The sequence below is a fragment of the Sciurus vulgaris genome (assembly GCF_902686455.1).
Source record: "Sciurus vulgaris genome assembly, chromosome: 19".
In the NCBI taxonomy this organism is placed as follows: domain Eukaryota; kingdom Metazoa; phylum Chordata; class Mammalia; order Rodentia; family Sciuridae; genus Sciurus; species Sciurus vulgaris.
In genome coordinates, this window is record NC_136480.1 from 15,304,979 (window position 1) to 15,329,238 (window position 24,260).

The window sequence follows — 24,260 nt, forward strand, 5'->3', positions numbered from 1 at the left end:
TGGAAAATAGAGATTCACAGACACGGATCTTGAAGATGAAGCTGTGATCGGGTGGAGCCTGCTCTCTGATGGAGATGCAGATCTCAAGAGTTGTGCCAGCAATCTTTGTTTATATATGTCTCTCTATCAAAAGACTATGCAACCATTATTCTTTGTATTCAGGAAAGTTCCAGGAACCAGGACATCTATGTAGCTTTTCCACAGTTGCAATCCACAGTTACAATGTTAGGAGCTTTGTGTGGCTCTGGAGAAAGTCCATTGTTTAAAGTTACCGTTAAAAGCAGGCAGAAACCAGAGAAACAGAACTGGTGAAATATGGTGGTTGTCCAGCTTGAGACTTCCTCCCTTCCCAGGAGCTGTGTGCCTGAGATCAAGGTCAGAGCTGAGAGGACTCTTGCTCAGAGCCTCCTCATGCAGGGCATTGCCACAGCAGCTGAGCCTCCTGTGCCCTTGCACAGGAACATTCCCAGGCACCTGGCATGCCACAGCCATGAGGTCACCAGAGACCCTGGATCTCAGTCACCGCTCTCCACATTCAACCACTTAAAAATACCTAACCCACTGAGTGAGGTAGGGCACACCTGAAATCCCAGTGGCTTGGGAGGCTGAGGCAGGAGGATCACAAGTTGGAGGCCAGCCTCAGCAAATTAGAGAGACCCTAAGAGAGACAGGGAGACCCTGTCTCAAAACTAACAATTAAAAAAAGGCTTGGATAGGGCTCAGCAGCTAAGCACCTGTGGGTTCAGTCCACAGTACCAAAAAACAAACAAAAACCTGGGCCATTCAAAATCAGGTAGCAGGAGTTTGCAGGCACCAGCTCTATTTGATGGCTCAGGAAGGTGACTTCAGGACACAGAAGGACAAGGCGAGGGAGCTTATGCAGACTGACGAGGCTACTCTGGTCTTTGCACCTGAGACATGCGTTGTGCCGCACTGGATCACCTGGCCCTTGCGACGCAGGACCAGCAGGTTTCAATGCCTTTCCCAATGGAATCGCTTTGCTCTGTAGGCCGCCGGAAGCCAGGGCTTTCGGGACTCTCAGACGGCTTTCTTCCCGTGCAGATGGAGAGGATCTCCAGCAACGCCTTCCTCTCCGTGGTTGACGCCGTCTCCGAGTACTCGGTGCAAGTCAGAGCGGCCGTGAGCGCCGCCTGCAGAGCCGCGGGGCTCTGGAGCCCCTGGAGCCGACCTGTCTACGTGGGTGAGTCTCCCGTGCTCCAGAGCGGCCGCCTGGCGCTTGGCGTCGACCCAGAACTTGGGGACAGGTGGGTCCCGGAATGGTTTTGCAATTCGGGCCACCTGGTCTTCCTGTATAATACCGCCCGCTCAGCCAGAAGGGGGGTTTCCAGAAGCCAGCCAAGGTCAAGTGGGCGACCTTGCCACCAACCTGAGCGCTTCTCCGGACTTCTACCTGTCGCTTGGGTTTTCTTCCTCCTAGAATTCCCTCTTCCTCCTGCTATCGGGATTTTTAAACGCTTTAAGCTCATGGGCGATTCACAAGCTGTTCAGAGAAGATCCTGACTTCCTCTTACACAGTTTACCCCCAGGACAGTGCTGTGCAAAACTGCAGTGCAAAGACAACCCACCTATCTTGTTCGGAGTCCCTGGGGTTTCTTTTGTTTTTTAGTTTCTTTTTTTGGAAGTGCTGAGAGTGAACCCAGGGCCTTGTGCTTGCGAGAGGCAAGCGCTCTACCAACTGAGCTACATCTGCAGCCCAGGTCTGCCGGCTTTCTACGCACTCATTTGTGTGTTGGGTCTTAAGCAGTTCCAGCAACACCCCCAGCCCAGCCCCTGCCTTTTTTTTTTTTTTTTTGGTACTGGGGATTGACTCCAGGGATGCTCTATCACTGAGCCACATCCCCAGTCCTTTTTATTTATTTTTTTAAAATTTTTATCTTCATTTTTATTTATTTATTTATTTATTTTACGGTGCTGGGGATTGAACCCAGGGCTTTGTGCTTGAGAGGCAAGCACTCTACCAACTGAGCTATCTCCCCAGCCCCCCTTTTTATTTTTTGAAACAAGGTCTCACTAAGTTGTTTAGGGCCTTGCTCAAGTTATTCAGGCCGGCCTCCAACTTGCAATCCTCCTGCCTCAGCCTCCAAGCTACGGGGATTAGAGACAGGCACCCCTGGGCCAGGCTCCTCTGGCCAGTTTTATAACCACACACCTCTCTCTCTCTCTCTCTCTCTCTCTCTCTCTCTCTCTCTCTCTCTCTCTCTCTCTCTCCCTCCCTCCCTCCCTCCACCATTCCCAGCCCCTGGCAACCACTGATCTGCTCTCCAGCTCTGTGGTGTTCCTACACCTGCTTCTGAATTCATACTTTGGCTCCTTTTCTTAAAAATGATTCTGAGGGGCTGGGGAGATAGCTCAGCTGGTAGAGTGCTTGCCTTGCAAGCACAAGGCCCTGAGTTCGATCCCCAGTACCGCAAAAAAAAAAAAAAAAAAAGATTCTGAAACTGAGTAATCTCCGGGGCCCATGAAACCTAGACCCACCCCTGAGCCTTCCGCCTGATGGATGGAAGACCTAAAGGTCTGGGTATCTCCTAAGCACCCGTGTTGTTCTGTAGTGGTGAGCAAAATGACCACCTTGTCCGTTAGTGAGATCTTTGAAAGGTCGCGGGTACCAGACGGTGGCCCTGGGTGAAGGCCCTGTTCCCAGGCCCCCCGTCAGACAGCAATCTGACGTGTGCCGTGACTCGGAGGCAGAAGCGCAGGCTCTGTGTTGGCCCCGGCCTGGGCACCTCGGCAGGGGAACGCAGGACTCCACGGGAGACAGGTCAGTTAGAGTAGCAGCTGCGAGGTCCTGCGTGCCGGCCACACCGTGCAGCCTGGGGAGGTGACCAGCGTGGCTGAATGCCCAGGCCCGAGGGAGCCAGGAGGGCGCAGGGAACCTCGGGTCTCCTGCTGGAAGCCCGGGTTGAACACCCAGCACCGGCACTCGCTGGCTTCCTCCGTGTCCCGGGACACGCTTGCCTCTCTGCAGGACATGGGCAGCGACGGCGGCCTGTCTGCCTCACTGCGTCGTGTGAAATACAGCAACTGAGCAGGTTACAGGAGTGGGGAGTCACTGGCCAAGTGTTGTGCTATAGGACTCTCTGCGTGATCGCGATTGATTCTATTGACCAGCCTACTTGGCAGGGTGAGGAGATGCAAAGTTGAGGTCACTTGCTTACCTGCAAGTGACAGAAATGGGGGTCAGCCCTAGGCTGAGGCAGGCACCCCAACGCTCGGCGCTCTGGCACTGTGTGACAACGTCCCTCAAGGTGCCAGGTGCTGAACACATTAAGGACCTATGTCAGACACTCTTAGCTGACTCTGGGATCGTGGCTGCTCATGGCCTGGCTCATTATCCCACGGGGTATTTCATTGCCATTGCAAGAGTGGACTTAAGACTTCTCTCAGGGACGTGCAAAAATCTGCTAGAAGATTTTTACAGGCAGTAGTGCATGCCTGTAATCCCACTGGCTTGAGAGGCTGAGGCAGGAGGATCACAAGTTTGAGGCCAGTCTCGGCAACTGAGTGAGAGACTATCTCAAATTAAAAAAAAAAAAAAAGGGGGGGGGGGCTGGGGATGTGGCTCTGTGGTTAAGCACCTCTGGATTCAAACCCTGGTCTCCCCCATTCCTCAAAAATATCTGCTATGGGGCTGGGGAGATTGCTCAGTTGGTAAAGGCCCTGGGTTCGATCCCCAGCACTGCAAAAAAAGAAAAAAAAAAAAATCTGCTATGTATTTCGTTAACTTTGTAGAGTGGGTCTTCAGGAAATGCTTAGGCAGTGGCCCATCAGGCCATGGGAATGTGCGTCAGATCTGAGGCCTAGCCCGTAGACGTCCATGATAGACAGGGAGAGAGGAGAAACGTCCTGGGAAATGTTCTGAGTCTGAAAATAGGTTGCTCATGCTAACTTGCTGGGTCTCCAGAGGGGAACGGAGCCCTCTCCAGTTGTGCAGTACACAACACACACGACCTTACTTGATGGCCCTGACATCACTCCAGGACTCAGAGCTGGCAGGAGCCTTTCGGAGGAGAAGGAACTGAAAGCAGAGTCAGAGGAACTGAGAAAGTACCAGAACACCTGCTGCATGATTCTGCAGAGGCCAACCCCCCTCCGCTCCCCTCCTTCCCGGGGTTGACCTAACTAAGCTGACCCCGCACACACAGGGACTTCCCGCAACACAGACGAAACTCACTCTGAGCCCAGAGAGAGAAACAAATAGACGAACCATTAATCAGCATGAGGGAATTTTTAACGAGATTATTTATTTTGTCAAATGCCCGTGGTGGAAGCTTCACTCTTATGATTTGAATTCAGAGGATTTCCATTTTTTAAATCTTTCACGTCATTTCCCAGGGGCAAAACTCAGGGGCCCTGTGGAGATTTCTGAGCACCTTCCGACGCTTCCATAGACGCTGCTTCAGATTTTATTTTTAATGCAGTTTTAATGTAGTTTGGAACCTACGAGGTGAGAAAGAAGCCTCAGAGCCATCGGGAGATGGCCACCGTCCAGCTGCAGGACCCCAGTTAGACCGCAGGTAGGACTTTGTGAGTCGAGTGCTCAGAGGCCGCTTACCGGACGGTGTTAAGGAGGATTCTGAGGCTGAACTTGGCTCCGAGGGAGCGGTGATCTCCTGCCACCACTGCAGGGGACAGAGCAGGGCTGCGCCTGTCCAACCTGGCCCCGCCTGGCCTCGGTCTTCTCTGCCCTTAAGATGTGAGTGCTGGGGTCCTGGTGCCTCACCCGCCATGAAACCGCTGAGCGAGTTGCGAGTTTATTTCAAGCTGGTTTTTAATTATCACTCACTCTCCACTTGAGAGCCCCGTCCCCGTTATCACTTCCTAAGGAACAGCTTCCCAGTCGGGATCCGGGCTCCTGATGACCCCCACCCCGCGGGTGTCCCCCGTTGCTGGGATCGCTGGCCAGTCCCACTCCATCTCCTGCCGCCCGTGTCCTGAGAATGAGCCGATTCATAGGAGCGCTCACCTCATGGAGCCCTCCTTTCTGGAATTTTCTCCCCGGGCAGCGTGGGATCGTTAGTGAGTCTCATCAGGGCAGACTTTTTGTTTGCATCAAGATGATGAGTGAACAGATCGGAAGTCCCAGCCCCTCGGGGACGTTCTGCCCGGCTCTTCCCGACCCCTTGAGGATGCAGCCATGGTGACGCTCGGCTTGCCGTCTTCCCGGCCACTCGGAGCAGCATCCGTCCGCCCTGGCCTCCCTGGGTCCGCCGCCTCCTTTCTCTCTCCCAGGTCCAACTCAGAGGTCACCCCTTCCTTGGACATGAAGTCCACCTCCTCTAGTTTCCTGAAGGTAAGGAAATGGAGGCCCAGAGATATGAACTGACTCAGCTGCTGTCCAAGGGCCAGGAAACGGCTCTTAAGGTTTCCTTGCCTCAAAATGGTGGCCTCGGAGCCAATTAGCACAGGAGAGGCCATTAGCTCATTAACCTGCTATTGCCCAAGGTCGTTTCATAAGGAATGAGGCCGCAGGCAAGGGTGGTGACAGACAGGGTGCCGGTCACTCTGATTGACAAGATCCCTGGTGGTCAAGAGGCCCACAGGCTGGTCAGCTTTTGGCCAGCACCCGGGCGCTCTCGGCCTGCCCTGGAGGCGGCCCTGCAGCCCAGGACGCCCAGAGCAGGCACGTGTGGGTTTTGTTTCTCAAAGACGCAGTTTCTCCTCATCCTCCGCCTTATCAGCCGCCCTTCCTCGGCCGCCGCTCCGTCTTATCTTAAGAAGTGGAACTTCCTGATTTGTACAGGTCTTTCTCCTTTTTGCTCTTTGAGTTCCGGATTCTTCTGTTCCCTGCTGGCCTTTGCCGTCTCCTGCGGAGGGAGAGCTCAGCTTCCTGACTCGGGTCTGGGTGCAGCTTTTTGTCTCCTGAGGTCCACATCCTCCCTTCCCCCTACTGTTCCAGGTGCGCACATGCCGGGCGTGCAGCATGCGATGATGAGGATAAACGTCCCCATGGTTCCTCCTGCCTGGCGGGAGGAGCGTGGCCCTGTGGATTCCCAGCTGTGTCCTCGCTCAGGCTCAGCTCTACCTCCCAGGGATAGGTGGGACCCACAATTACGGGAATCACCCCCCAAGCGAGGAGGGCTTTGTCTGGACCTTGCTGAGGACAGTGCCTGACAGTCAGGGCCTATGGGAGGGTGGTCCCAGGCACCAGTGAAAAATCACTTTTCAAAAAGTTTCCTTCAGAGCTGGGCAAGGTGGCACACGCCTGTCATCCCAGCAGGTCGGGAGGCTGAGGCAGGAGGATTGCAAGTTGGAGGCCAGCCTCAGCAACTTATTAGGCCCTAGGAAACTCAGGAAGACCCTGTCTCTAAATAAAAGATAAAAAGGGCTGCAGATGCGGCTCAGTGGTTAAGCGCCTCTGGGTTCAATCCCCAGTACCCACCACCCCAAAAAAAGTCCCTTTGGGCTTGAGTTGTGTGGCACTGGCCCTCATGGAGCAGGGCCACACCTGGACCACTGGGACCATGATTGACAGGGGCCTCTGCCTTCAGGGGGCATCTCCTTCAGCATCCAGATGTGTCGCCACAGGACGTGGTTTGAGCTGCAGGGGGGGTTCTCAAGAGTTGGGTGACACACTGAGTCTGTGAGGACCTAAGGAAACAGGTGGAGGCAGGAAACAGGCGTGACCTGTGGGCACAGTGGCTGGGATGGAGACAAAGCCACCCGGGCAGCACCAGGAGATGGAACTACGGTGCTTAACCACTGAGCAACACCCCCAGCCCTTTTAAAAATATTTTATTTACAGACAGGGTCTCGCTGAGTGGTTGAGGCTGGCTTTGCACTCTTGATCCTCCTGCCTCAGCCTCGCGAGCTGCTGGGAGACACCGGTGCCTTTATAATCAACTGGGTGTTCCTGGCTGGAGTGAGGACACCAGCTCTCTCTCTCTGGGCCCGCGGGGTTCTCCAGCTTAGAGGACAGAGTCCCCGCGAGGCCATCGAACATGGGTACAGCCTTGGCTTTGTGCGGGGCAGGGCTCCCCAGGCCCTGGAGCGCTGCCCTGGCCCCCTGGCGTCTCCACCTGCTTCCCTGTCCTTCCTTCTCTCTGCCGGGACCTTCCTGATGGGGACGGGCAGCTGAAGGGGAAGCAGGGCAGGAGGGCCCCTCTCCGCTCTCTCCCGGCCTCCCCCGCCCCATGCTGCAAACTCAAAGGCCTCCCTGCTTCATGGGCCCTCTGAATGGAGGCGGGGATAAAACGCTGCTGGAGAGGCGAAACCGGGGACCGCGGAGCACGTGAAGACCCCGCTGGGGGCCGAGCCGGCCACGCCTGTGACTCCGAGTTGGGCCTGGTCGGGGTTCTGGCGGGGCCGGCGCTGCGTGGTTCTGCGAGGCCGCCTCCTTGCCTCCCGGCCCCTGTGGGTTCCGGCTGCTCAGACCCGCCTGGCTGCGCCCCTTTCGATCCCCGTGGAGGGGAGGCCCGCTGCCCCAGGGGGCCAGCAGGGAGTTGGCAGCCTGTCCCCAAGTGCCAGGACGAGGCCGCCCCTCCTGAATCTAAGGTCTGCCTCGTGATGGGGCTGCCCCACGCCAGGAGGGGACGCACGGAGAGAGGCCAGACGCCCTGCCGGGCACGCTGGCCCAGTGCTGCTGGCGCCCCCGTGCAAACGTGCAAACTTCTCAATGACGCAGATGAGGGAGATGCCCAAGGCCCTCGGCGAGGACGCGGGGGCCGGGCCTGCAGCCCAGGACAGGGCTGGCCCCTGGTCTCTGTGCTATGATCCCTCTGGCCCTGGGCCGAGTCCAGGGAGGGACACTGAGGAAGACGGGGGTGCTCAGGCAGCAGGGCCGGGCTGCGGAAGGGGGTGGCCTGCCAGCTCTTGGCCTGCGCAGCCTCCATCCCGGGAGGTCCCTGACCCCTCCAGCTCCTCTGGCCTGGCTCTCCCCGTCCCCCGTTCTCCACGGGGCTCCCCGGATGCAGATCCTGGCAGCCTAAGGCCGTCCTGCCGTCCGCCCTGGCTCCTCCTGCGGCCGCCCCTGCGTCCTTCCTCCCTCTCCTCAGCTCCCTATGCTCTGCAGCTTTTGAGGATTGGAGGGCACGCCAATCCTGCTTCGAGGATTTGGGGGCATTTCCTTGAGGCCCGAGTTCTGACACTACGTGACCCCAGTTAGGAAGTCAGTGAATACGCGCTGAGCGCCTACTGTATGGACACCGCACTGTGCCACGTGCTCTTCCTCTATTCCCTCCTTATTCCCGTTTTCTTCAACTTTTCTTCTATTTTTAAAATTTTTTATAACATTTTTTCCATATATGTATATAGGTAATAATGTCTCTCAATTTACCGTCGGTCCCATCCCCACCTGCCCCACACCTCTCCGTCCTCCCCTTTGTACAATCCAAAGTTCCTTCATCCTTCCCTACCACCCCACACTATGGACCAGCATCCGCTTATCAGAGAAAACATTCGGCCTTCAGTTTTTTGGGATTGGCTTATTTTACTTGGAATGATATTCTCCAACTCCATCCATTTACCTGCAGATGCCATCATTTCATTCTTCATGACTGATTAATATTCCATTGTGGATACGTACCATAGCTTATCCATTCCTCTGTTGAAGGGCATCTCGTTTTGCTATTGTGAATTGAGCTGCGGCTGTGTCACTGTAGTATGCTGACTTTAAGTCCTTTGGGAATGGACCGAGGAGTGGGACAGCTGGGTCAGATGGTGGTTCTATTCCAAGTTTTCTGAGCAATCTCCATACTGCTTTGCGGAGTGGCTGCACCTATTTGCAACTCCACCAGCAATGTAGGAGTGTGCCTTTTCCCCACATCCATTATCTCCATTTCCAAAGCAAAAAATAGGCTGACCCCCTGGTCATCCACCTCCCTTGCAAGAGGCGGGACCAGGATGAAGCCCCTGCACCCACTTTGGATTGCTGACCGCACCCCTGCAGCTGGTCCCAGGCCAGGGAGCCCTAGGCGCAGAGCTGCAGAAGGCGCGGAGCGGCAGAAGGCGTGTGGCCTGTTGCCCCTCGGGGACGCCTGCGGGGAAGGCAGCTCCACAGCAGCTCCCCTTTGGATGGTCCCCAGCACAGCCCTCCTAGGGGTAACGCAGACAAACAGGGTTCCCACTGAGTCACACGTGCAAAGGCCCCGGGCTCTAGTCTCCATGGTCTCTCCAGATTTTAGTTCACTTGAACGGTTTCTCCAGCTGACATGCCGTGTGCCTCCGATGGGGTCTTGGCCTCTGTGCTCTGTCCACTCAGGCTGCGCTGCCCCTACTTTCTAGGGGGTGCCAGATGTAGTCCTGCTCCAGCACGTGAGGCACAGCTGCCTTACAGAGCTCAGGCACCCAGGGGAAGGCCACCGGAAGCTCAGCTCTTTGAACCCTGCACCCGGGATTAGCATATTGAAGTTCTGTCAATCACCCAGCCCTCTGGGTGCCTTTTGAACTTCTCAGAAAACCTGCTGGTTTAAAAAAAAAAAAAAAAAAAAAAAAAAAAACCCAAACACACTCAGCAGGGCTTTATTTCAAGAGTCCCATCAATTTACTAATTAACTCCTTCCCCTGGAAACCTATTGCTGAGTCAGATTCCACATCAATATCGGAGTGTGGAAAGTTCAAGCTCATGGGGACAATGTAAGGGGAAGCAGGCCTTCAAATCCCATGTGCCTCCTGAGAGGAGGGTCTCAACTGCAGATGACAGGATTCCAGAGCAAGAGGGGCAGTGGCTGGAGAGGCTCCCAGGCCCGCCTGAGCCAGAGCGGGCACTGCACTGGTCCAAGCCTGGGCACTTTCGGGCCTCTGGGTGGCTGCCTCGGACCCACTCCAGCCCTAAGACCCAGAACAACACAATTTCATTCAGTTGCATTATCTGCAAAGTCAATGGGCTGAGGTGTCAAATATAAAGGAAATTGAGGCCTCAGAAACCAGACAGCTTGGGCTGGGGTGGTGGCTCGGTGGGAGAGCGCTTGCCTGGCACGCGTGAGGCACGGGGTTCCATCCTCAGCACCGCGTTAATAAATAAAGGCACTGAGTCCACCTACAACTAAAATAGAAAAAAAGAGAGAAAGAGAGAGAGAAAGACACCAGACAGCTGGGTTGCCCAAATGCTCTAAGCTGGCCGTGTGGGCAGAGTGTCCAGGAACCGAATGCACAGCCCAGAGGGCTGCTGTCCCCCTGGACGGGCTGTCCAACTCCCTCTTCCCAGAACCCTTGACATAAACACAAGGCGGTGCCCATCCACGTTTTAAAAGGAAACCTCTGTGGCTGCCATTTAAATGGCAGGCAGGGTATTGTCCTTCAGTCAGAGAAAAGATTCAAATGACCTGGAGACTGTTGCAGTGCTGGGGTGAGACCCAGGAACCTGGGCATGAAGTATTTCTGTCTTAGAAGAACAAAAAAAGTCCCCAAGGCCAAAGACTCCAGAATTCAAAGTAAGGATGTGAGTTAGGGATTTAGGATAAAGAGAAAGACTGAAGGGCTGGGGAGATAGCCCAGTGGGTAGAGCGCTTGCCTCGCAAGCACGAGGCCCTGGGTTCGATCCCCAGCACCGCAAAGAAATGCTTAAAGGGAACACCCACCAGCCATCCCGGCCCCTGCCCTTGTAGAGGGAGGGAAATCGGCAGGTGAAGGGAAAACTGGTGTGAAATTGTGGGGCGCCATCCGGGACCCCCTGCTGTCCTGCCTGGATGCAGCCCCTCTGTGAGCAGTGGACCCCAGCCCGAGCCAGGGCTGCTCCTTCTCCAGACAGCCCGCCTTCCCCCCAGTGCGGATCTACTAGCCTCTGCCTTTGTCTGGCTGGGGCTGACATCGTTTCTGTCACGTGTGTCAGGATCGCTGGTGGCCCTGCGGGTCCTGAGCCGAGTTCCCCCCTGTCCCCTGGGTACTCCTCGGACCCTTCTCTGGAGACACCTGCTCTCCCGTGACATGCGTAAAGGGCTCTCCCAACTCTGAGGCGACTGAAGTTCCTAATCAGCAAAGCCACAGTCCCCGCACACTTTAACTTCTTTATTGATAGTTAACTTGCTTATTTATAGGTCCTGGTTCTCAATTCTTTTCACATTCATTAAAAAAAACAAACAAACAAACAAAAAAACTGGACAGAAGGCATTTCCACTTGGCACTGACTTTACCGCCAGCACCTTTGTTCTCTGCGGTGAAGCCGGGCTGGCTGTGTTCTTGGGGGTATCTTCTGTCCCTTCTGCCTGGGTATAACCACGGCAGACCTCAGGCCAGCAGTGAGTTCTTTCAACTCACTTGCCAAACTCCCTCCACCTGCTCTCCAGGAGCCTGGTACCTTGCATGCATTGATGACTTTTTTTTTTTTTTTTTTTTTTTTGAGGACATGACATGAAATCAGTGGCCTCTATATTTTTTTTGTGAATTCAGGGAGAATCTTTGCTTATCAAAATGGGAGCTGAACCGAATAACCAGAGAGTGGTTTAACTGAAAAAGATTTCTGTAATCATGGTCAGAAGACAACGGTGCTATTATCAGGCCTTGACGTACCAGGCTACGGGGTATTACGCAATGCAAGCCACAAATGTGACTGTGTGTGTGTATGTGTGACCCTGATAACGTTTACAACACTGCTTGTTCTTTCTACGGGACCCGAACGTTCTGTCTGCTTAACCTGGTTGTAAACGGGTTAACTCTTCTTGACTGACACGCTTGGTACAGAATGTGCGTCCATGTGCCTGAGTCTAGCATCTCTAGATAGGCTCATTAGGGTACTTGCATAATAAGGAAGAAGGGAAAAGTTAATTTTGAGAGATGGGGAAAAAGTGCAAGCTGAATTATTTTTCAGACAATAAGAGTGGGAAATATTGGGGCTGGGGATAGAGCTCAGTGGGTAGCGTGCATGCCTCACAAACACAAGGCCCTGGGTTCGATCCCCAGCCACACACACACACACACACACACAGTGGGAAACAGAGTGAGACAGGATGGGACGTGCCAATATAAATTCGCCCCAGTTGCTCCTCAGCTATGAGCAAGGTCCTGTTTGCCAAGGAGCTCCGTCTGCAGAACTGCATGCCAATCCTGCAACTGCCGAGCATCAGTGGGATTTAGAAAAGTTAAAGGTGTGCCTCTCTGAGCAGGTTCTCCCCCATTTTAAAAAACCAAGGCTAATACCTGGTGGTAACAGACAGGACATTTCAAAATTAAAGCTTTTTTCCCCAATAGGATAGCTACAGGTTGTTTCAGAAAGCAGTTCAGTCCCTCTTAGAGCCCAGGAAACAAGAAGAGCCAAGTTGGCAAAGCAGCTGCCTTCCGTTAGAGAAGCGCCTGAGGGTTCAGGGAGGCCCAGCAGTGAGGATGTGAACAGCACAGGGCTCCCCTGCAGTGAAGTACACACAGAGACGAGGCTCCGGAGAGTCCCGGGTGACCAGGAAATGCCTGGAAGATGCCAAGTGAAGCCGTGGCACACGCAGCCTGCCCTGGACTTTGTGGGCGGGCGGAACGGGGTCTGTGTGTCCTGGGTGTGAATCCTGCCGCCCAGTGACTAGCTGGGGCTCGCAGCTGACTGAACTCTGCCTGCCTCTGCTTCTGTTTCTCTATCTGTGCAGACAGGCTCCTGGGAGCCACCTGCAAGCTGTGGTCGCCATCAGAAGTAAGTCAGGAGCGTACATTAAGCCCTCAGCACCAAGAGTGTCCCGTAAAAAATTAGCTCCTCGGGCTGGGGAGGTGGCTCAGGGGTAGAGCGCTTGCCTGGCCTGGGTGAGGCCCTGGGTTCGATCCTCGGCACCACATATAAATAAAAAAATTAAATAAAGGTCCATTGACACCTAAGAAAATATTAAAAAAAGAAAAGCAGGATTTTTTTTTTTTTAGCAATCTTTTTTTTCTTTAATTTAGTTAACTATATGCCAGCAATATATACACAGATATGATTCAACTATACAATCAGATGCAAATTAAACTTTACAAATATTGTAGATCTATATATTTTAATATGGAAACATGTTCAAACAGAGTAAGAGGTGATTATATTTGCATTAAAAAATTCACCTGTGTCAAGAGCAAGATCCTTTGTGCACTCTCTAGTGCCTGGTGCTTCTCTTGCACTTTCTGTGGTTACTTTTTAGAATGCCCCTGCCAATGTGAGTCTCACTTCCAGTCTTTGTCCCTACAGTGATGGATTCTTACTGAGATTTGGGACTGAGGATTTTTATTTTCATTATTTAAGTTTTTGCTGCAACCTGGAAACTTTAATAGGGACAATGCTCTTCTTGCCTGTGGTCAGTTCTGTTCAAGGTCCAAGGACATGAAGTGGCGATACCCTGGATGGAAATGAGGGGCATTAGCAAAGGGATGGGCTTGGGCGGGGTCTGAAGGACCCCAGGTTTCAACCGCCTTGGTTTCGAAAGGAAACCAAGGCCCAGAATGATCGCCGTCTAACAGGCTGGGCCTGCCTGGGTTAGATGCAAGCATCCCGGTCTTGCATGGGGTGCACACCGAGGGAGGGAGGGAGGGGCAAGAGCTGTGCAGAGTGGGACACAGCTGGCTTCCGGGGGGCTGGGGGGCTTGGGGGGGCGGGGACTGCAATGGGGGAGGGGTATAGGAAGTAGTTCTAAGTAGTTCTGATGCAGTCTTGGTTGTGGCTCTTCTCAGTTTTGCAAAACCCTCAAGTGTGTTTCATCTGTGGGCGGTTTTGGATCTAGACCTGGAGCTAGGGCCAGGAGGAAAGGCCTGGGAGAGGGGTTCATGGAATTAAAAGACGAGGCCCTGATGAACAGCCGTTCCAAAGTTCAAAGACGAGAGAGCAGGGGCAGATACCCACGGGTCACGGGAGGAGCCTGCTGCGGGGAGGGCTGCCTGCAAGGGAAAAGGGGGGAAGGAACTTGGAGCTGCAGAACCACAGTTTCTGTTTCAAGGAGGACGCGATCTTAGACAGTCTGAAGTTCAGGAAGGAGGTCAGGAAGAAATGACTGGGGAGAAGAAACCCAGAATCTTTTGGCTTTGGCTGTCTAGGAGGTCACCCGTGATGGGCAGCAGTTTCAGAGTTGGGCAAATGAAGCAGACGGAACCCTTCATTCAGGAGACTAGATTCGAGAGAAAGGAAGAAGTCTGCAAGGTTTGGGGAGCTGGCCGAACAAAGCCAGGACTTGTTCAAGACCAGGCCTCTCCAAATATTTGAAGGCAGAAGGGAAGGGAGGCAGGAGATGAAGGCTTTGGGGAAGGAGAAGACGAACCTCAGTCAGAGTCGTCAGAATCCATCAAAGCAGGAGATGTGGTGGGGCAGGACTCAGGGCGCTGAATCTCAAGACACTGCTCCCTCTTGGCACTTGAATTTTTTTTGGTACTGAAGATTGAACTCGGGGGCACTCGACCACTGAGCCACATTCCCAGCCCTATTTGGTATTTTATTTAGGGACAGGGTCTCCCTGAGTTGCTTAGCACCTCACTTTTGCTGAGGCTGGCTTTGAACTCATGATCCTCCTGCCTCAGCCTCCCAAGCTGCTTGGATGACAGGCATGTGCCACTGCACCCAGCTGCACTTGAATTTCTCTCTTCTCTCTCTCTCTTCTTTTTTCTTTCTTTCATTCTTTCTGGTTTTAAGTCTTCTGGAGTTTGGGGAAGTCTTAGTGTATTTACAAGGCCTGGAATTTTCCACCTCTATGCATTTCTCAATTTAAATGGCAAACTGAGGACTAGAACCTTCTCCGTGGGCACTCTGAGCTTCCCATACCCCGGCACAGGTGTGGTGAAATTGCGTGTTGTCAGTTACTTCCTGCAGTTCTTCCCTGGTGGGCCCAGCTGTTTGCTTAACCCCTGTGCCCCAGGACCTTGGACAGTGCCCCAAACATCAGAGCAGCCTCCTGACTACTTGTTAAATGGATGGGTGAAGGAGTAGTCAGTTGCCCCCACAGAAAGGAGCCTGCTGTGTCCAGGGAGCTAACCCAGGGTTTACATTATTCTCTGTAAGTGCAGCAGGTGCTTTGGCAAGCACGCAACTCCTCTGCCCCGCCTTTATTTTCTGTACGGGGGATTGAACCTGGGGCTGCTCTACCACTGAGTTTCAGGCACAGCTTTCTTTTCTAAGACAGGATCTTGCTAAGTTGCTGAGCCTGGCCTCAAACTCATCATCCTCCTGCCTCAGCCCCTTAGCCACCAGGGTTACAGTGTGCCCCACTGCACCTGGCTAAGCACATTATATCTTTAAATACCATTTCGGGAAGCGCATGGGTATTTCTCGAATGCATTCCCAGTACCTAACCAAAAGAAAAGAAAAGAAAAAAACTACAAAAAATCATACACTGAACCCCAATCACTGAAGCCCATGGAAGTGTCTGTCCCTTGCATGTGAGTGAGTAACAAATTTAGATGCAGCATCAGAGGTATGCAAGATACTTACTGCACTGACCAGTAAGTATCTTCTACTTTCCTATCTGTGAAATGGGCATATTGGTAAGGGGAGATTTGGGGATCATGTAGATCATAAAGCACTCAGAAAAGAGTCTGCGATCATTATGTGAACTACCAATATTTTCTCAGATGAGTTCAGTGTTCAACTTTGTCAAAATACTTTTCCTGTCACACAATTAGTTTATCAGCAGGCACCTGTCTTTTGGGCATTTCCATCTAAAAAATCTTACTCCAGATGTAGCTGCGATCCAGGAGCTAGGTGACAGTACCCTGGAATGGGCTCCCTGAGTCCTTGCCAAACGAATCAAGAATGCTTTAAGATTACAAGCCGCCTCACTGCCAGAATTTCATTTCAGCCTCTCAGCAACTTCAGGGAATGATGTCATCATCTCCGGCTCAGGAAGGTCAAGCCACTTGCCCAGGGCGACCCAGCACTTGCTGATGCTCTCAGCCTCGATCTTACTTTTTTTTAATCTGCCCCCGATCCCAACAGTGATCTCTTTCTCTCTTTTCTCCCCCCATCAGGAAGCGAGGAGAGGAAGCCTCTGATGGAATGGGTCCTCATCCTGCTCACGGTGGCCATCTGCGTCGCCCTGTTAACCTGCTCCCTCCTCTGCAGCACGTAGGTGTGCTTCTTGCTAGCTGCTTCCAGCTGGGGGCCAAGCCTAGGCTTTCCGTCCTGCTATGCATCCCTTAGATGGAGGGTTCTTGTCATCAGGCCAAATTGACAGCATTTTTCTTCCTGGGTGGCCTTTCTGAGGTCAGCAGAGACCAAATGGAAAACGAGACACACTGGCAGGCAGTGCTCAGACCTCGGACAGACCCCTGGTGGCCCTCAGCCAATGCACACCCTCTCGGGTTCCTCGACCTGTTCATTTCTGTGCTGGTTTGACCTTGGCATTCCTGTCCCCCTCCCCCACCCCCATTCACTGCTTACGGGTCTCTGATAACCCACGGAGTCCCACATTTTCAATTCTGTGAATATGTCGATGAATTGGACACAGGTACAATTAAACCGACTGGAGATATACATGTGTGTATATATTCAGATGCTCTTGTTGCTCACCTATTACTTCTCCAAAGAACAGAGCTCTGGATACACATCATTTCAGAGGTATGAGCCTCCACAGTGAAGGGCTGACTCCTCCCTTCCATCCCCTGGCCCCCAGGGCCTGAGGCTTCTTAGGTCCCGCACAGAAGCACTCTCCATCCTGGCTGAGCCCTCCGAGGCTCAACGACCTGTTGTCTCAAGCCTCTCCCGACTCAGATAATGAACTTCCTATTAAAGAGCGTCATGAGCCTAAATGTTCTGTCCACATGACACCTGTGGCTGGGTGCCGGGCGAATGGCAGGCCAGAGGGAGGGAGAAGCAAGCAGCAAAGCCCATGAGTCAGCCGTGGAGGACGCCATACCGCCTCTCTCCTGGACCTCTCAGAAGCCGCTCACAGCCCTGCAGCACCCTGGGGTCTGCGACTAGTGTTACGATGCAGGCCTCTGGAAGTCTGGATCGGCAACGGGTTTCGTTTTTGAGGGTGTACTAGGGATTGAACCCAGGGATGCTCAACCACTGAGCCACATCCCCAGCCCTTTTGTGAGTTTTATTAGAGACAGGGTCTCACTCAGTTGCTTAGGGCCTTGGTAAGTGGCCGAGGCTGGCTTTGAACTCATGATCCTCCTGCCTCAGCCTCCCAAGCTGCTGGGATGACAGGCGTGCGCCACTGCGCCCAGCCGGGATCAGCAAAGATTTGGAGCTTATCCAACAGCCAGTCCTGGGACTAACTAGGTCAACGCTCGGCGTAGACATTGAGGGACAAGAGAGATGCCCAAGCTCAACCGGCTCCTTCCTTTACTCTGTTTCCAGATGTCACCTATGGGCCAGGTTGTTTCCACCCGTTCCAGCACCGAAAAGTAACATCAAAGACCTCCTGGTGACTGCCCACTGCGAGGTAATACTGACCGTTCTCGAGCTGCGTCACGGGGGCCCAGGGTGGAGCCCCTGGGGAGGGTCGCGGGGCCTCCGTTTTCTCTGCTCTAAGGCAGGGTTCCCCCCCCGCCCAGGCCAGGAGATGGTCGCCTGGCTGGTTCTTTGGCTGGTTTTGGTTGGACATGTTCATTCCTGTCTCACTGAGGCCCCCATTCAGTGAAGAGCACCCTGGTCAGCCCAAACCAGCTGTCCACCCTTCTCTTCCTGAACCGGCAGGGGCCTGGGTGAGACTGTCCAGGGTCTGCTAAGGTTTTCAGACTCCACCCGAGTACCCTGGTTGCCACTAAAGAATTTCCAAGGGAGACTTTCATTCCTTATCAGAAAAAGCCACAGAGAAGGCAGATGACTTCACATGCAGAGTCCTATCCCCATTCGGAGCAAGTGGACTTAATGGAACAGTCACTCACCTGTGGCTATCAGATCTTTTTAAATCTCTCTCTCTCTCTCTCTCTCTCTCTCTCTCTCTCTATATATATATATATATATATATATATATATAGCTTTAGTTGTTGATGGACCTTTATTTTATTCACCTATTTATATGTGGTGCTGAGACTCGAACCCAGGACCTCACACACGCCAGACAAGAGCTCTACCACTTAGCCACAACCGCAGTCCATAATCTCTCCAGTGTCGCTTGCTGCAAACCTCCTCTCCCCAGTGCATTTCTTGATGTCTTTGTCATAAACCAGTTTCCTCTGCATGGGTGGCTCTCTTGCTGGACTCTATCTTTGGTTTCCCGGATCAAGGCAAAGCCATACTGTGATGATTTTGCTTGATGATAAATTTTGAGGGTCAGGACTTCAAAAGTCACTTGATTTCTATGATTTTTTTAGTTATATAAAACCTCCAAAGTCATTTTGATATTCTTTTTCAAGGACACAATTTTAGAGCCAGCCTGTCATAAAAAAAAAAAAAAAAAAAAAAAAAAACTGGAATTTTGAGTCAGATTGTGTCAAATTATAGATTTATTTGGGAGAAAAATGGCTTCTTAACAGTACTGACTCTTCCAATCTCTAAACAGAACATCTCACTCCATGTATTTAGGTTTTCTTTCATTTCTTTTTTCTTTTTTTTTTTTTGCACCAGGGATTGAACCCAGGTGTTTAACCACTGAGCCACGTTGTCAGCCCTTTTTATTTTTCATTTTGAGACAGGGTCTTGCTAAGTTGCTTAGGGCCTCCCTCAGTTGCTGAGGCTGGCCTTCAACTTTCCATCCTCGTGCTTCAGCCTCCCGAGCTGCTGGGATGAGTGGGGTGCACCCCTGCACCCGGTGTGATTTCCTTCCATTTCTATCGACTGTTTTGTGCTTTTCAGTGAATAATGGCTGTACTTTGTCAAATTTATCCTCAAATCGGGTGGTTGTTTAGACCAGAGGTCTGCAAACTTTTCCTATCGAGGCAGATAATAATTACTTGCATATAATAATAATGCCACCATCACATAAAAGCATCCACAGGAAATGTGCCCATGAAGGAGCGTGGCTGGGGTGTACTGCATGCTTAGTGTGTAGAGATCTGGGGCTCAAATCCCAGCACCAAAGCAACAAAAGCTGAGCAGCCCTTTGACTTAGTCACAAATGTACAGAATCCTGCTGCCGTGCAAAGGGCTGAGGCGAGATAGCGTTCTACTTTGTTTCCGTATTTTCTTCAACATTCACTATTGTTATTTTGTTAAAAATCACTTACATTATAAAGAATTCAAAGAGATGAGGTGTTTGCTAAGAGTCATCTAAGGAGGGATGTTTTCTTTTGCAGAAGTTGAGTCCCAGCACAACAGAAACTGAAGTCATAAGTTTTGTGGAAGAGCCTGAATTTGAGATCTTGGAAAATTCCGTGTTCTGACTCCATGGAGCATTCTCAGAAGGACTCACACCAGGTCTCAGCCGGCAACGAGAATAGGGACTGCTGTTTCTTGGCTAAGAGGTGTTTGGAACCTATGGAGCAGGGCCCAGTGGCACACACCGATAATCCCAGCAGCTTGGGAGGCCGAGGCAGGAGGACCCAAGTTTGAGGCCAGCCTCAGCAAATAAGTGAGGCCCTAAGCAATTCAGCAAGATCCTGTCTCTAATAAAACATGAAAAGGGCCGAGGTTGTGGCTCAGTGGTTAAGCTCCCCTGGGTTCAATCTGTAGTACCACAAAAAAAAAAAAAAAAAAAAAAAAAAATTCCAGAACATTCCGCTGAGTTGTAAGACTGATACATGTAGGCACACACGTCTCTAAATATGTGGGTGCTTCACGGAAATCTCCTCACTCCCAGCACCGAGGAACTCGAGCATGCTCCGTGACTTTCCCCCGCACACCTGCCCACCTCTGCAGCCAGCCCAAGTGCCCCCAGACTTTTCCCACAGGAGACTTTCTAAGACCGACGTCCAACGTGCTTACTTCCGGCGGTGCCGGATTGGCTGCTGAAGCTGCCGGTACCAACACTCAGCTGAAATCCCAGGAAGAGAACGCGGGGCAGCAGCCTGGCCTAGATGGTGAACCTGGATTCAGGGGAACATCTTTCCTACCCCAAGTGGGAGCTGTGGCTGGTTTTCTTTGGGTTTTTCTTCTTTTTTTTTTTAATTCTTTTTGCGCAAGGAGCACGCGTGTGTCTGTGATAGACGGCAAAACAGACCGGCTCCAGCTGCGCTGGCCTGCTCCAGGAAGCACATTAGAAAACATGAGGAACGAAGACATCACCCTGCTCAAGGGTGGCCTTCACGTTCTGGAAACACACCGAGAAGGGTTCGCACGCAGAGTTCTGCTGGAGGGAATCCCCAGGTGGAGGGAGAACTTCCTGGGGAGAGCTTTGCTGCTCAAGGTTCCAAAGCAACTTGTGGTCAGGTGGTGAGAGTCCCACCCTAGGGACCATCGCACTAAGCCTGGCGATCTGTGTAGAGAGCTCTCAACATCTTCACCGGACTGGGGTCCCTGCGATGGAGGCAGGTAGAACCAGGTACAGCAGGGCAGAGAGGGTGCAGGGGGACCCAGGACCAGAAGGAACCCGCATGCTGCTGGTTCCACGTGGCCTTGGGTCAGAAGGCCGGAGACAGGGAGAGAAGGTAACAGTACTCAGTCCCCAACAGGGCACACCCTGGCTTGCCTTCTGGAGTTGGAACAGTCACCTTGGGTCCTACAGTGCGCCTGCCATGGACTTCCAGGGACTCTTTTCCTGATTAACCTACAACCACCCCCCGAGCAGAGAGCTCAGCTCGGGAAAACGGCAGAAGAGTCGAGAGAGCTGTCGGCTCCTGCTCCTTTCCCAAGGCTGCCCGGTACTCCGCACCTCCTCCCTCTAACCTGGGCGAGCCTGCCTTTTCCTAGGGTCACCTGTATCTCTGCTCCCTTGGAAATTCGCACTCACAGAGCTTCAGAGAGATGGCACAGTGAGGAGCTGAACGTCAGGCCCAGGGAACCCCAGTGATGGGGAAGAGCCTGCCAGGGGAAAGCAGAGGCCGGCTTTGGGAGCAGGAGCAGGAAGGCCAGGCCTAGGGACATGTGGCAGTCCTTGGCCAAGTGTTTGCTCCCCCATCTGACCCAGGATCTCCAGGAAGGTGTCCAGAAAACTATTTTAATGAACACCTTCCATCGGGTGTTGTCCATTTCAGTAAGCGTCAGTCAGGCGTGGTGGGGCACGCCTGTCATGCCATTGACTTGGGAGGCTGAGGCAGGAGGATGGCAAATTCAAGACCAGCCTCATCAATTGTCTCAAAATAAAAAGGGCAAAGAATGAAGCTCGGTGGTAGAGCATCCCTGGGTCCAATCACTAGTACTACAACAAATAAACAAAGCATCAGAGTCACCATAGGGCCCCTGAGACCTCAGTGACTGGGCCCCATCCTCAGATCTGAAGGATCTGGAACAGGGCCTGACAATTTGCCTCGCTAGCAAGGTCCCAGGTACCGCTCACGCTTGCTGGTCTCTGGACCACACTTTGAGATCCACTGCCCTGGGTGAGTCTTAGGCCTCACCTAAGTTGAAAGTCAACTGCAGAAGGAAAGATCCGCCCCACACCTCCCAGCTTAGAGCTCCCTGTCTGGTCTCTTTCAAACCAGAACCTGGAAACCTATTATTCTGGAAAGCGCTTGCTTCCGCCGAGGAGGCTGCACCAGGAAGGGTGGCCTCCGCGGGGCCTCCCTGGTGGACTGTGAACTTCTGCCTCCTTCTTGGCTTCTGGGAATCAGGGTCATGGTCCTGGGACCCACGTCCAACACCACCTGTGAGGTAGGTTAGTTATCCAAGAACAGGTGGGTACAGGGAAAGGACAAGGGAGGACAGACAGCAGGCCTAAGGACCGAGAAGCATCCAGGAGCCGTAAAACGGAAACTGTGGGGAACCTTACCGGAAGAAGCAAGCCCGGGAAATGAGACCTGAATGCCTACCCTTCCCCAGGCTGAGGAACTGTCATCCCTGCAGGGCATTATTAAAATCCTGGGACCCTAACTCAAACAGGAGAGTATCAGACAAGCGGGGGCTGGTGCATCAAGACCCCAGACAGCTAATTCTCACCCCTCAGGGGCACTGTGGCTTCAGATAAGTGCCACCATTAGCTCTGGCAAAGAACTGTGTCACAACCACCCTGTCAATCAGGGTGCCCAGGCCCTCACAGAGGACGTTGCAGGGGGCTAATCAACCAGTGTAGGCGAGACAGGAAATGACAGCAAGAGAAAGGACTCAGTTGCTGTAAACACCCCAGCCCCGTGGGCGCTAGAGGCGGCCTCTCCGGCTCCGTAGCCACCTCCTCTGTGAAGCCTGCAGAAGCAGAGCTGGTGGACGCTGTCTCTGGAGTCTCCTCCGGGGCCTCCCTGCCAGCCTCCAATCTGGTACACTGGAGGAGACCCTCGGCCGAGGGGCTGCTCCCCACTAGAGTGAGCACTAAGCACATGTGTGCAGGACAAACGCATCCTCCTTACCTGAAGTTTCTAGAACAGTGCCTCTTCAGAAGCATACACGCGGGTTGGACCTTCTTTACCCCTCTCTCGACTCTGGCACTGCACCTTGCACATATTTAGAATTCAACAGTCTTTGGCAGAAATCCAGGCCTCCAATATCACGGACAGGAGGATAAGTCCCTAACGAGAAAGCAACGGGGAGTACGTAGCTGGCCTGATCACTGGGCCACTGTGGCCTGGACTCTTCTTGCCGATATGAAGTTGCTGTGTGTACCCTACTGTACATCCCAGGTGCTAGTGACACACACCCGGAACCCAGCAGCTGCCGAGGCAGGACGATCACAAGGTCAAAGTCAGCCTCAGCAACTAGGCGAGGCCTTAAGTAACTTAGCAAGACCCTGTCTCTAAATGAAACATTTTTTAAAACGGGCTGGGGATGTGGCCCAGTGGTTAAGTGCCTCTGAGTTCAATCCCCAATACAAGAAAAAGGAATTGCTGTCTAAGAGGGGTCAGACTTCAGCAGCGGCTAGCTCTGTGGCCTACGATGTTCTTACTGTATCCGGGGTCCTCTCTACGCCCCTTGCTGCTTATTTTTAAAAGGACATTTTCTTTTTCCATCTTCTCTCTCCCCGCAGCCTAACAAGATTAGGGAGACAGTGTGAGCTGCTTTCCCCCTAGTTAACTGTCCTTGAACACGCTCCCCACAGGAAGGCGGTACTTCCCAGAGGATCTAAGAAGTGAGTATCAGACACACCATCGGGGTACCCGGGACCCCCCACCAGAGCACACCTGAAATGCCACCCTTGAGGAGCTCCTTTAAAATCCCCCTGGGCCCCCTGATGGGCAGAATCACAGCCTCGGGGACAGGAGTCCCCTGGGTTTCTCCCTTGCTAGCAAAAGCAATAAAACTTCTTTCTCCTTTCTCTTAAAGCCACGCCCTCATTATTAAACTGGCGTGAACGGGCATTGGGGACAAGGACCGAGTCTTTGGTCACATCACTAGCCTTGTCATGGCAAATTAGAGTTTGAACATTCACTTCTGGGAAAACACCATCGTCCACAGGTTGATGTAAACTGAGGTACCATTGTGACCGTCCCTGCCACCGACAGCGCGGGGGAGAGACACCTTCCTCCTGCATCCTTTACAGTTGCAGGATTGGAACAAACCCTGGGGCTCTCTCCACAACCCTCTGCCAGGATTTGCACCCAGCCCCTCTCCTTGACTTTGAAATTGGCTGTGCATCACAGCAGGAGTGTGGGGAGAGGGGAGGCTGAAATTCAGGGCTGCCAGCGGCTCAAGCACTTGAGCCTCATTGAAATGCCCGGGCCTCAAGCTATTTATGCAGCCCAGGGAAGAATCCACGTGGGCAGAGACCATCCTGATTAAAAAACCCAAACATTTTCATGGTGAGACTTGTATTTGTCAGGACCGTCTGTTAGTAGAATAAACCTCAGGTGCTAATTTGTTAGAGGAAAAAGTCTCTCTGGAAATGAGAAGAGAGAACTGAAAACACTCTTAACTAGGGGCAAAGGTGAAAAGCTTAATAAGAACAGGACTTAATGTTAGCTTAAGGATCTCGGTGACAATGGGTCTGTAGCCACCTCTGTCTCTACTCCCTATAAATTGAGTTCCAGGATGCAGACTCCTCTAGAATTTCATATGGAACTACAATCTTATTTTCTCTCTGCTCAAGGTAATAGCTAGGAATGTAAATGTGGTTCAGAATGAGAAACGTTTCACATACATGACAGGGAATTGTCTGAGCCTGCAAATTGAAAAGGGGTATTTTTCTGTTTTTTTCCTCCCTTGGTTATGCACATTGTTGTCTGACCTCTTAGCTAGGACTGGTGCAGTAGTCTGACCTGAACTGGCCTCCTTCAGTATTTTCTTTCTGTTAAAGACGTGTCTGCCTGTATCACTTCATCCAAAACCGTTAAGGAAAAGAACCACCTTCAAATTAAACCTTTTGAGGAAAAGTCCACCATGACTTGGCATCTCAGGAGCCTCCAAACACATTCCCAAAAATACCACCTGTATTCTGAGAGCTTATTTTGCAAGCACCATGCTTCCCTTC

The 24,260-nt window shown here is 52.5% G+C and overlaps 1 protein-coding gene across 2 annotated transcripts in view; it reads left to right on the forward strand.

Annotated features, from left to right (window-relative positions):
- IL5RA (interleukin 5 receptor subunit alpha) overlaps positions 1-23,121 on the forward strand; it is a 42,805-nt gene extending 19,684 nt beyond the window's left edge. Inside the window, exons 8-12 of one of the 2 annotated variants that reach the window (XR_013760856.1) lie at positions 1,063-1,201; positions 15,850-15,946; positions 17,186-17,270; positions 19,066-20,038; positions 22,821-23,121. Coding sequence is in view for 1 of the 2 variants with exons in the window: in XM_079122210.1 (XP_078978336.1) it covers positions 1,063-1,201; positions 15,850-15,946; positions 17,186-17,270; positions 19,066-19,152 (408 nt within the window). In the remaining variant the exon portion in view is untranslated. Of the gene's footprint in view, positions 1-1,062; positions 1,202-15,849; positions 15,947-17,185; positions 17,271-19,065; positions 20,593-22,820 lie in introns of those variants that run through there. The other variant, XM_079122210.1, reaches the window with a different exon arrangement.
- The last annotated feature ends 1,139 nt before the right edge of the window (positions 23,122-24,260 follow it).